The sequence below is a fragment of the Aspergillus tubingensis genome (genome assembly GCF_013340325.1).
Source record: "Aspergillus tubingensis WU-2223L DNA, scaffold_10, whole genome shotgun sequence".
NCBI classification, from domain to species: Eukaryota; Fungi; Ascomycota; class Eurotiomycetes; order Eurotiales; family Aspergillaceae; genus Aspergillus; species Aspergillus tubingensis.
In genome coordinates this window covers 274264-287274 of record NW_023336284.1, presented here as the reverse complement: position 1 = coordinate 287274, position 13011 = coordinate 274264, and the positions used below count along the sequence as shown (strand labels likewise).

At 50.6% G+C, this 13011-nt stretch overlaps 4 protein-coding genes across 4 annotated transcripts; 2 read left to right on the top strand and 2 right to left on the bottom strand.

The window, feature by feature from the left end:
* Positions 1 to 160: 160 nt before the first annotated feature.
* AtWU_09186 (putative C6 transcription factor) lies at positions 161 to 3007 on the top strand (the record flags this gene model as incomplete). Its single annotated transcript, XM_035504293.1, has 5 exons — positions 161 to 348; positions 484 to 518; positions 598 to 714; positions 771 to 2139; positions 2215 to 3007. The coding sequence occupies 5 exons, from the start codon at positions 161 to 163 to the stop codon at positions 3005 to 3007; spliced, it is 2502 nt and encodes an 833-aa protein (XP_035360186.1).
* A 1090-nt stretch (positions 3008 to 4097) lies between these two features.
* On the bottom strand, positions 4098 to 6367 carry AtWU_09185 (putative Ste20-like serine/threonine protein kinase; the record flags this gene model as incomplete). Its single annotated transcript, XM_035504292.1, has 4 exons — positions 4098 to 5749; positions 5809 to 6125; positions 6212 to 6242; positions 6316 to 6367. The coding sequence occupies 4 exons, from the start codon at positions 6365 to 6367 to the stop codon at positions 4098 to 4100; spliced, it is 2052 nt and encodes a 683-aa protein (XP_035360185.1).
* Positions 6368 to 7668: 1301 nt separating this feature from the next.
* AtWU_09184 (DNA-protein crosslink repair co-factor UBX5) lies at positions 7669 to 9278 on the bottom strand (the record flags this gene model as incomplete). The annotated part of the gene is made up of 2 exons (XM_035504291.1): positions 7669 to 8732; positions 8801 to 9278. 2 exons carry the CDS (start codon positions 9276 to 9278, stop codon positions 7669 to 7671), a joined length of 1542 nt encoding a protein of 513 aa, XP_035360184.1.
* Positions 9279 to 10043: 765 nt separating this feature from the next.
* On the top strand, positions 10044 to 12071 carry AtWU_09183 (AAA family ATPase CDC6; the record flags this gene model as incomplete). The annotated part of the gene is made up of 3 exons (XM_035504290.1): positions 10044 to 10095; positions 10169 to 10429; positions 10480 to 12071. 3 exons carry the CDS (start codon positions 10044 to 10046, stop codon positions 12069 to 12071), a joined length of 1905 nt encoding a protein of 634 aa, XP_035360183.1.
* Positions 12072 to 13011: the final 940 nt, after the last annotated feature.

Genomic DNA, 13011 nt, shown 5'->3' with positions numbered 1-13011 from the left:
TCGCTTTCGCTCGCTTCGCACAATCCTTGAAGCTAGCAGTCGACTCGGTCTAATATCACCGATTTCCGCCCCTCCTACCAGGATGCTTCGTTGCTGCTGATCGAACTGCTGTGGCTGGACCTGTCTATCTCCCGACAAACCCCGGACTCGCTAAAGTACCATGCCGAACGCTGCTGCAGCTGTCTCTGTTCGACAGACTCCACCACCATCCCGACTTACTGGCGATCTGGATCGGGATCACAGCGGGGATGAATCTTGGTCCGCTGCCGATAGCGAGAATGATCGTGTTGTGCAGAACGGGTCGAGCGTCCCTCGTGCGCTGAAACGTAAACGACCCCTCACAGTGTCGTACGTACCGTCCCATCCTGCTTTGGACCATTGAAAGCACAGATCCCCTTTTATCACACTCCAATCCTTGGAATATATATTCCGCGAGAGCTGTGGGCTGGTGCCATTCATCGGACATCTCACTAACCGACTAAGATGCGAGCTATGTAAGCAAAGAAAAGTCAAGTGCGGTAGGTACGCCCTGCCCATGCGGTGGCTTCCCCTCATCTTTAATCCTTGCTCCATATGGGTACAAGCTAACATGCACAGATCGGGCGCAGCCTAGCTGTGGGTGGTGCTCTCGCAATGGCCAATTATGCGAATACAAAGAGCGGAAAAAGCCCGGACTACGGGCAGGTTATGGGAAGGAGTTGGAACAAAGGCTAGGTGCGTCGCTAGTCTCTGGCAGGTCCATCTGAAGCTTTCACTCACTAGGCATGCAGATCGGTTAGAACAGGTTATTCAGACGCAGGCTCGCCTGATCGAGACGCATATTATTCAGGGCCAGCCGACTAGGAGCCATGATATCTCCCACCAAGGACCCTTCTCATACAGTTCTCCATCAGAGACAGCTCAGGGCCCCAGTCCCAATAACGCATTTTATTTCCATGATCCGCCATCTATCGTGCCCCAACCGCGTCACTCTGAACCATCCATCACCAGTCCTTCGGACATATCGGTCAAAAATACCATACAAAATCACCTGGCGAGTGCTATGTCTGCGCCCGTTTCGGTACCACGGTCGACGAACAACGCGTCACAAGCCAACGATTATATGGGAAACGAATCATCGCTAAAGGTTCCAGTCAACCTGTACGCCAACCAGGAGCATTTACTTGCAGACCCAGAGCTCGATCTACCCCCGTACGATCTCCTGTATGCGCTGGTGGACCTCTACTTTGAACATATCAATACTTGGTGTCCCATTCTCCATCGTCGTACAACTCTCGACACATTCTTCGGTCCATCTCCTCTCGAAGATGCGGACCGAACAGTGCTCTATGCTATAGTTGCAACCACTCTTCGTTTCTCAAGCGACAGTCGGCTTAACGAACAAAACCGCAAACGATACCATGACTCCTCCAAACAGAAAGTCCTGCTCTATGGGTTAGAGAATTCATCAGTCAAAGCTCTCCAAGCTTTGGTAATCCTGGCCCTGGATCTAGTGGGGTCCTCCAACGGTCCTCCTGGATGGAAATTGCTTGCGCTGATTACACGATCAGTAGTGCAGCTCGGACTAGCCGTCGAGTCTAAATCTTCACTCATTGCTCCCAGTTATCCATCCATCTATACCCTGAGGGCGGTAACCCTCCCGGAACCCGAATCCTGGATCGAAGACGAGAGCAGGCGGAGGCTCTTCTGGATGGTGTATTTCTTGGACCGATATTCTACCATTGCAACCGCCTTTGATTTCGCCCTAGATGATAAGGACATTGACCGGAAACTACCATGCAAAGACGAATATTTTATCAAGAACCAGCCTGTGGAGACAAGATGGTTCCAACGCTCAAGTGATCGTGCTGACTACGTGACTCGTGCCGAAAACGTCGGCAGCTTTGGACTCTATGTCGAAGTATTAGGCATCCTCTCTCGGATCCATGCTTTCTTGAAGCGACCTGTCGATATAGGAGCTTTGTCGGATGTCGAGGAGTGGCAGACCACATACCGCAAGCTAGACAGCGAGTTAACGTCCTGGGAATTCGGCCTCCCAGCCGAATATGCCTACGAGAACTCCTCCCGATTGTTCAATGGATCCAAGTTTACCAAGGGGATCCATTGTGACTGGGTTCAGCTCCATGCCACTTACCAAACGTGAGATATTCTTACCACCTCGATCACATGCAATCGCATCAAGAGCTACTCGAGTCTAACATTCATCCCACATAGTGCGGTTATCCGGCTCCATTCATCAGCAGCATACCCCACCACGCGATCACCAATCTTCACCCCCTCATACAGCGCGAGCCAGCGATGCCTGCTTGCAGTGGACAACATCCTCTCCGTGACCCGCTTCGTCGTCGACAACAACATGCTCGACAAACTAGGCCCCCCCTTCGCCTTCACTCTCTGGGTATCCGCCCGGCTCCTCCTCGTCCACGGGTCCACAATAGCCCACACCGTCAGCCCCGACATCCTCTTCTTCGTCGACACCCTAGCCCAGATGGGCAAGCACTGGAAAGTAGCAGAGCGATACAGCTCAATCCTGCAGCGCGTCCTCGACGAATACGGCGAATACCAACAATCCGGAGTCTCCGATTCGGAACGAGCCACTCCATCCACCGTAAAGATCCTTGCAGACATGCGCCGCTGCGCATTCGACCTCGATTTCCTCATCTCCCGCCAACCCCGCACCTCTCCAGCTGGCAGCCAGCCCTCCGCATCACCAGCGGCAGTCAGAAACCCAGCCCCCAACGAGCTCGAATACCTAGACGTCTTCGGCTTCTTCAACGTCCCTCGTGTTCCCGCTGCTCGAGCCACAGACATCCTCAGCCTGGATATCGGCGACCCAGTGAACAACTCCATGTCAGTCAACGGGTTGACCGGGACAGGTGGCGGCAGTAGCAGCAGTAATACCAATCACGTCGTCGATGGCTCGCATTCTAACGCCAATGAATTTAATATCACGAATTATCTGATCCCCACTCCAGAAAGTGACTGGCTCTTTCGTCCGAGTGGATGAATTTTCATGAAGACCGGTCTCTTGCCTGTCTATGTCAGTCAAAGGGTTACTAGTTGATTGATTTCACAAGCTATACTGCAAAACGACGGAGTTTGTGTGGCTCCTGTTGGCCAGGTCAGCTGCCTCAGCAGCTAGAACTGGCGTTGAGATGCCACGCGATACTAATGCGTGGTCTGAAACTATTGCTGTCGTGTCAGACTATGATACTGGCGGGCTTGATGTATAGTATCCAATAACCCCGTGTTAATTTACGTCATTAATAATGAATGATGAGTTTCACGATGTGATGCGATCTTGACAATGAATGCATCACCTGGATGTCTGTAGTTTTCATTCTTCGAGTTATTACACACACACTACTTAGGCACTCGAGTGCTCCGAGAACAACTGATAGACAAACAAGGAACAATTTACAAAACTCCCCGCATAGTTCTGATACCATTACAAGTGCAGACAAAGAAAAAAAAAAAAAAAAGTAAAGGAAAGGAAAAAGAGACGACAAGGAAATCATGAAGGAGAGAAGAGATGAGTCTTGAAAGTAGTGTCATGTTCCCAGAGACGTAATGTAACCAGAGGAGGCCAGTTTCCAGTAGGCAAGCTCCTGTTCACTAAGTCAAAGATGGTTCCAGCCCAGAAAATTCCAGGATAGCAAGCAATGTGGAGATGAGAAAGGTATGAAGGAGGGAATCCAAGTCGAAGAATCCATGTGATGCGTACCCAATCGTGGATAGAGCACCAATAGCAGAGAATGTGCATAATTGAGGATGAACGCCACCGATTCTTGTTCTGTTGAATCCGAAATGTGTTGCAAGAGCAGGAAATTCAGCGAGAAAGAAGATGAAGATGGTATGTGAGTCGATCCAAGACACACAAAAACCAAATTGAGTTGCATAGCTGCCATGATTGTGACAATAGGACCCCAATAAGTCCGTAGTGACTAATAAATTGGTTTTTGCCAGTCTGCTCCAGCTTCGACCCTCTGCAGGTGGGCTGTGCTCGCAGTAAGGAGGGCTGTCATTCTAGTCAGAGTCTCAAGAGGCAAGCCTGGTTAGTTAGTCGTGCTATGCTCGAGTTTAAACCAGAGTAACACTTAGGCTCTGCCTGGGTTCGAATCCGAGTCAGAAGGCTCAACCCGGACAAGGATCTCTTCTAGAAATCCTTCTAAGAATGAGGTCACTTGAGCGCCCATTCCCACAGGTGCCTCGTTGTCCCAGCGTTCAAGCTTTGTGAACATGCCGTAGATATCGCCCACCAGGTTTTCCATCATTCCATGGACATACTCCTCACGTGTTTGATATTCGCTGATATTGCCGCTAGCATCCCTCGTTGTGTTGGGTGAAATGAGCTCCAGACGCCGTGTCCGGCGACGAATGGCTGCTTTGAGAGCAGGCAGTATCACACTATTTAGAGCTGTGATCTCGTTGGAAGGGGGCATCTGGGCCTGGCCCTGAATCGCCTCCCGCTCCCGTACTCGTTCATCAAGGGCCCCATCGGTTGTGGTATTGAGCTGGAGAGGATCAGGCCTCATGGATGTAGGCCGAGGACCATGTGGCAACGCTTGCTGCGGCCGTGATGGTTGGGATGGCGGTGACATATGCCTTGGTGCTGGGGGAAGCCGTGCTTGTGGTTGTGCGTATGTTGGACGTTGCGGATATGCTTCTTTGGCAGGTCTAACGTTCTGGTTCACAGCATTCGAGGCCGGTGGATCTGGTAGGCGTTGATAGGATGGAACTTCCGGCAGGTGTGACTGCGGGGCCTTTTGGTATCCTTGTAAACCTGGGGGAGCACCCCGGGCTTGCGAGAAGGCTGTCGAAGGGCCTGGGGAGCGATCTAGCTGAAGGAAGCTTAGATCTTCAGCCAGAGCTTGTTGTAGAGCTCTATCGTAGTCACTACCTGGACTCCCCTTGGGTTGACGTGAGACTGGCTGTTGTAGGTGTGAAGGTGTCTGGGGTGTGAAATCTGATGCTTGTTTGATGGGTGAAGGCGGCAAGGGAACCTTGGTGGGTGACAATGGCTTGGGCATAGCACTAGGCATGTTTTTCGTCTGCAGGGGTGTAGAAGGCATATTACTCTTTGGCCGTAAAATGTCTCGACGGGGCTCGTCTTTCATGTTCCACTCATTGGCTTCATGGCTTCTCGCATTCATGTCCGCTTCTTTCATCGGCTTGAGAGGGGGTGCTCTCCCGGCCGGCCGCACGGTGCCAAAGTCCCACAAATCATCCTCTTCCTCAGGCGGAGACGTCTTAGGTGGAGGTTCCTGAATGTCTTCATCATCAGCCCCCCTATTGCCGTGAATGGCGTTCCAGCGCTCGTAGCGTTCAATCAGCTCGGTCAGATAGGTTGTCTTCTTTGCCCTCTTGATGAACGGGTGCTCGAGCAGCTCTCTGGCGGACGGCCGTTCCCTGGGATCTCGTCTCAAACAAAGTTCCACAAAGTTTTTGAACGCTTTACTGTAATCGCCTTGCAGAACGGGCGGGGGGTTCTTGGGAATCAAAAATAACACCTTCATGGGATGGATGTCCGAGTAAGGAGGCTCTCCGTTGGCCAATTCAATCGCAGTGATTCCAAGAGACCAGATATCGGCCTTGTAGTCGTATCCAGATTGCTTAATCACCTCCGGGGCCATCCAGAATGGGGTACCCACGAAAGTATTCTTCTTAGTCATTGTGGCTGACAGTTGGCTAGAAACTCCGAAATCAGCCAATTTCACTTGGCCGTTCGAGGTAAGCAGGATGTTTGCAGCTGGCGCTGATGTTAGTCTCCAATATAACGGTGGTATGGCAAGCGGGATTAGGTGGTACCTTTGACATCACGGTGCAGCTTCTTGTCGCTATGCAGATAGTCCAGCCCTCGGAGTAGCTCTCTTATGATGATCATGATATACTCCTCTGGGATTGTTCCCGGGCGCATAAGATCGGAGCAACTGCCACCGGCACAGAACTCCATGATGATCCATAAACTGGATCCCTTCAAGAAAGAACCGTGGTATCGAGTGACATAAGGAGAATTGAGTTCCGACAAGATGGCAATTTCTTGGATAATATCTTCCACCTCATCTTCGGCATTCTCGACGTCGATGATCTTGATAGCAACAGAAGCACCGGTACGCTTATCAACGCTGCGAGTAATAGCAGTGTAAGCCGCCAAGATCTCGGAATAGTGCGCAACCAGAGCAAGATGAGAGAGGTGCTTGAGCATACGTACCCTTTATAGACTCGTCCGAAGCTCCCGCCGCCTGCAACAGTATGACTGAGTTAGGAGAGGCTGATTGCGCGGCAAGATGAATCACATCATGTCCGAGTACGTACCGATGCAGCTCTGCTTCATGTAGATCGTCTCTGGATCCACTAGGCCTTCCATCTTGGCTGTAACTAACCGCCGGCGGAGTAGAAATCAATTGTCTCGCCCGATTCTGCAACACTGGCAAATGAAATCAGCGTCTGCCATAGATGAGAAGAGATGATTGTCTGTGGAATGCGAGCACCACATGCGCGGAAGACCGAGAACATATAAGAGATCAGATGATGGGGAGGCAGCTTCGCGCGGGCGGTTGTGGAGGATCAAGGGCGACATACCTATCGCCTAAGCTAGGCTAGGAGGTGGAGGTAGGGCTTAGATAGGAAACAAGTAAAGAAAGGAGACATTGAATTTCCGAAATAGATAGATCGGTCAATCAATCAATGATTGCGGTTCAAGGAGAGATGCTAAATAGAATTTCGGGCGAATGCATCGGGAGCAGAAGCTGACGCTCAACTATGATTGTTTTGGGGATGACAACCGACAGATAGCTAGCTGACTGGAGTGTCTGTGTGTCTCCGAGGGAGGCGGAGGGGGGGAAAAGAGGAGGAAGAATGGGTACAGCCACCGATCCTTGCGTGATTTGAAAGGGAAAGAAACAGGGCGCAAGGGCTGAAAAACGGGTAGGCGATATAAGCTAGGCGGATGAGAATAGATGGAAGGAATGAGAGGGAGAGAATTAATTCCCTTGCATGTCAACAGCAAGAAGTAGAAGAAGAAGAAGCAGAAGCAGAACAACAAGAACAACAACAACAACAATAACAATGACAATTGGAGACAAGTTGGAACCACGAAACCAGGAACAGGAACCGGCGATTACCAAAAATACCCACCCGAATACCGGCCACTGATTGATTGCTTGATCGGGGAGCAACGCGGGGTTGTTTCTGGCCGGGCGGTGAGTTGGTTTGGTTTCGATAAAACCCCCACCATCTCTTAACACCTATTTGAGGCAGGCGGTGAAGAAATGAGTTGCCTAGTCTGGTATTGCTTATTGTGGAAGCTGCACTAAGTACGGAACTGCCCTGATGTAAAAAGGGATATCAAGGGTAATATGTGTGTTTGTTCTCTGATTCCTTTCTCATGAAGCCATTAGATCCATCTCCTCTTTATGCAGAATCGCAAATATAGAGGACAATTACTAGTCAAAGCATGACCCGATCTACAGAATTGGAAAGAACCACTCAGTAGTCCTGATGTCGGTGCTTGGCTTCCAGAGAGATGCTCATCCGTGTTAAACAAAGGCATCCATCCCCAGAGCAGCAATCTGGCCCGAAGAGCAACAGGCACCAGTCCTGACAGCTCCTTAGGCCCCCGTCCAGGACCTTCCGAGTCTCTCCTCAAGTGCCATGTCCCAATGCAGTCTATTCCTCGACATACCCTATCATGACCGTACCATTCTTCAGTCCAGCATCGGCGACGGTCTGATCCAGCGAGTCAATCAGATTGCGGCCCATGGCATTCAGCTCAAACTCCACACCGGCTTTATCCTCCAAGGGCGGATCAGCCTTGAGCCATTCGTAGATCCGCTGGACAGGATCCGTCAAAGAAAAACGTCGAATGACTCGCCCCGATGGGTGTCGGAACTGGATGCGCGTGGTTGTGGCAGGATCGGCGGGGGGCTCTGTGTGGGGTCGATTGTCCGGGATGGACAAGAAGACGCTCTGTTCAGGTTGTTCGGCCTCTTCCATCCCAACGTCTTCAGCCCGTCCCTTGCCCTTCACATCATCAGTGCTGCGTGTGAGATCGTCAGGATCCTCCACCTTCGGACCTTGAGACGCCTCATCCCCTAGGCTGTTTCTCATTGCCATCTCCATCATCTCTTCTTCAGTCATTGCATCGATACTCTTCTCCTTCTTCTCCGGCTTCCTCTTCGCCACGGGATTTCTCACGTTGTGCTTCAGACTGTATCTGTCGAGGAACTCGTGGACTTGCATCAAAAAGTCCGACGCCTTGATCACGGGAGGCCCCGACCAGACCTTCATCTGTTCTCCAGTCCGGGGGTCGACAATCGCGATGTGGGGGTAATTATCTGAGACGTCACTGGCCTGAAAGTAGTACTGCAGATACGGTCCCGCGCGAGGGTCGTCCTTGGAATATTGCATGAAGATAAAATGCTCCTTAACGGTGTCTCTCACGCCCGCATCCTTCCAGAGGTCTCTGTTCAGAACCTGACAATCAAAGACTGAAGGGTCCTGGATATTGACCATCAACCACTTCTCATTGTCGCGACCTTCCTGACGAGCGACATCCCACGGAAGCCTGGACATGATCTCGAAAGGCGGGCGGTACATCTCAGCTAACATATTAGACTTATTCGAGGCCTCGGAAGCTCCTCCAGTCGCTGCAGCCAACCGTTCACGTTCCGAGGTGTCGTCCTCTCCAGACCATATCGATGTGTCTCGCTGGTTGAAGATGCCGGGCCGGTCTAAGGAAAAGCAAAGTTAGCCGTGCATTCGGAAAAAATAGTGATAGAAGGCAGGGTGAAGTGCTAACTGTTTCGCTGTTGGCGCGCGCGCAGTTGACCCAATATGCTGGCATGCATATCGCCATCGTCGAAGTCCGCTTCAGGCCCCACCAAGGTTTCTGTTGTACGGGCCATAGGCGCACGCACGTTCTCTTCGGCATCTCCTCCGCCGTACATCTCTTCTTGGAGGCGACGGGCCATGGCGGCATCATCTTCAAACATAGCGCCGTGGTTCCGAGGCGCAGAGCGAGACTCATCTATTGTGACGTCGTCATCGGAGTCGATATTGACCACCCCGGACTCGTTTCCATAGCCGCCAGCATGAGAAGCTTGCTGCGGCGTGGAGGCAGACGGTAAGGGATCATCAGTCAGTGGCGCACCACCATTCTCGAAGAAAAGCTGTACAGCCTGTTCGATGTTGAAATCAGTCAGCTGCAGATATTGGGTAGCCAGCTCTGGCTTTGAGCCGGTGATTTCAGTGAACTGCGCTACCACGTCGCTTTCCATGGCGGGCGCACGGCACTGGTATTAATCTAAGAAAGAGGCAAATAAGAAAGGATGAAGGGAATCAAGAGATCGCCGTGATGGGAGGAGGGTGTATGCAGCAGGAATCCCAACAGAAAGGTCGAAGGCAGGCAATGTGATGCAAACAGCTGCAAACAGTAATGTCAGTGCTAGGCGGTGATCAACGAAGATGGAGGAATGAAGTTGAAAGAACTTCAAGATAAATTCATATAAAGATAAAGACAATAGAGGGGAGATACTTGAGGAGACTCCGCACTAGTGAACCAGGAGATTGTACAAGGGAATGCAGCACAAACAACCAGGATGCGCGGCGTTAATAGTTTAGGTACTATCCGTCAGGTAGAATTGGTGACGCACTTCACAGCATCCGATGAGCAGACGGATAATCACGCGGTCCGACCCTGTGGCTTCCACGCCTGAGAAGTAAGGCAGGACCTGGCAGCTGAGTAGAACCCCGCGGGAAGAAACGTGACTGGCAGCCGAAGCGCGTCAGCCTCGCATCTAGTCACGTGAGAAGAGCAAGCTACGCGTAGTAACACGCGCACCTTAACTCGACGCGTCTTGTTAATTATGCCTCCTTGGGAAAATCGTGATGGATAGCAGTACCTCCACTCCAAATACTACTCTACTACTACTACAGTATTTTCTCTAACACCCGGTCCTTCCCTTTCATCATCGATCATCTATCTCCTTCTCATCTTATTTACCTCGGTTGCTCTTGCCAATTACCATTGAATCTATCATATCATGGCTGCTTCGGTCCTCGGTAAGCGCCAGCGAGGTGCTATCGAACCGGAAGGTACGACTTCCATATCCCTCAGTTCCTCCGTAATTTCTTTTAGATCATTTTAACTGACGTTCCTTTGTATTAGTACCATCATTACCCGTGCGTCGAGCAAGCAGGCGCCGGACACAACAACCTCACGTCCGTCAAGAAAGCGAGCCCCCTGCACCCCAACCGCGCCAACTTCGGTCACGGACGAGAAACGGCAATGGCGCCGCTATTCAAGAAGAGCCTCGGGAAGAATCAAAGAATGATTCGGTCGATAGTGGACAGACAAAGCGTACTGTGCAGGTTGGCAAGGCGGCCATATCACCTGTTAAGCGCAGCCATGCTACAGATCCGGTCAATGGTAGGATTTCTCCCTTGATTTCCCTGTTCAAATAGAACTAATCCATCTAGACGAAAACTCGACACCAGTTGAGTTCAAGACACCTTCGAAGTCCAGATTTCGCGATGCACTTGATTCACCTCCGACAACACCGAAACATCGAGTCCTGATTGGCGGGAAATCTATGACTCCACGCACACCTCGACATATATCGACGCCAACCACCACGCAGACTATATATTCCGAAGCAAGGCAGATGTTTGCGCGGGGTGCAACTTCAACTCGGATAGTGGGTCGGGATACCGAACGGGAGAAATTGACCTCGTTCATACAAGATGGTGTTGATTCGCGCAAAGGTGGTTGCTTGTATGTCAGTGGTCCCCCGGGTACTGGAAAGAGTGCCTTGGTTCAGGAAGTGTGTCACGACATGGACTTGAAGTCTCTCAAAATCGCACACCTCAATTGCGCAAGTATGCGGGGTGCTCGTGACGTCTACAGCAGGCTTATCGGCGATCTCTGCAACGACCATGACGTCTTCAAGAAGAGCGAAGCAGATCGACTACGACTGATGTTTACATCCGAAGAGGAAGATGATATGTTCTTGGTTACTCTGGACGAGATCGATCATCTCCTCACCGCGGATTCCGGTATCCTCCAGTCCTTGTTTGAGTGGTCGTTGCAGGAAAAGTCTAGACTCTTGCTCATCGGCATTGCCAATGCGCTAGACTTGACTGATAGATCACTCCCACAATTGAAGGCCAAGAACTTGAAGCCTCGCTTGCTTCCCTTCTTGCCTTACAATGCTGGCCAGATTGCCAGCGTAATCACCAATCGTCTTCGCTCTTTACTTCCTGAAGGTCAAACGGTGGAGCCCAATTTCGTTCCCTTTGTCCAACCAGCAGCTATTCAACTGTGCTCGAAGAAGGTGGCATCGCAGACTGGCGATCTACGGAAGGCATTCGAACTGGTCAAGCGTGCCATCGATCTTATCGAGCAGGAAGCACTCAAAAAGCTCGAGGCACAGAATGCCAACCCCGAGAGTCCTACCAAAACAATCCTTGTCGAGAACAACAATCTTTCCTCATCCTCAAAGTCATCTTCACCCAAACAGACTCCTACTTTATCTTACACTGCTATCACAGCGCCTCGAGCCAGCATTGCGCATGTTGCGCGTATCACTTCGGCGGCATTCGGACAGGGGACTGTCCAGCGACTACAGGGGCTCAACCTTCAGCAGAAGGCAGCCATATGTGCTTTGATTGCCCTGGACCGCAAGCGGCGGCAAGGTGAATTCCCGGGCACACCGTCCAAGACCAAGCATTTGCCGCCGACGATCAAGCAAGTGTACGACACATATTGTACTTTGTGTCGGCAAGACAATATCCTACACCCTCTGACATCTACCGAATTCAAGGACGTGCTCAGCAACCTGGAGACGATGGGCCTTGTAGGTGAATACCAGGGCCGTGGTCGAGGTGGTACAGTCGCCGGCGGATCCGATCTGCGACGCAGTCCTTCCAAGCTACACGGGCCAATGACACCCAGCAAAGCCTTGGATGAGCAGAGCCTGGTTTGTTTCGTCTCTCAGAAAGAGATCGAGACACAACTTACCGGAGCGGGAGAGGGTATCCTCCGGAGACTGCTCACTGGTCAAGGGCTGTAAACACGTCCTATCTATTCCCTTTACTGTACAAAACCCCAGCGAGCTTGCAATTTTGAATGTCTTCTGCAGGCAGTTGGTCCATTCTCTCGGCGTTGGATAAAGAGATGCATATGCACATATCCACTTAGCGATGATCCCCGCATTGGCATACGGCGTTACATACATACAACTAGTAAATGATAATGACAGCTTTCAACAAACAGTTTACTACCGTTACACATGAAGATAAAACAGAAGCAGTAGATTTCAGAACGTGAATTTTCTACATGATGCTCAAATCAAAACACATTGACTCTGCATGTGAGGTGATATGATATGGTATGATGATGCTATACACTGAACTGGACTTTAAAGATCCACAGCAAATATGAATAATGTCGCTTATAGGGAGCAAAAAACAGACCAAGTCAACTTGAATCGATAGAGGTTAAAAAAAAGAAAAAGTACAGAATAAACAGCTATGCATACATACATAATGATAACACAAAAGGTAACAGGAGGGACAACAAAGATGTTGGGTATGTGAAGAACATTGAAGGAGAGGCATATAGATATGAATAGATAGATAGGTAGGTAGGTAGATGAATAGCTGATGACAAAAGGTGAAACAGTTCGATAGGACCGCCGCTAATGAAAACACAAAGCACACACACGCACACGCATACAAGACGCCATTCTCAAGCAATAAGGCCTGCTTTAGGTTGAGATGGTGTCTGTTGTGTTGTGTGAAATGGCTGGTCCAAGAATCAAGGCTCGATCTTTTACGGATGCTAGTCGGTACCCTTGGTATTGGTAGGCTCCTTGTCTTGTTGTGTATTCCCCGGGAAATTTGTGGTAGCAGCGTCATCGTTCGTGTCCTTGGAAAAAAGAGAGGATATGAATAAGGTAACAAACATTCTTTTATGAGCCTGATTCTGTCTTCTCCTATCTTGGAGGGAGA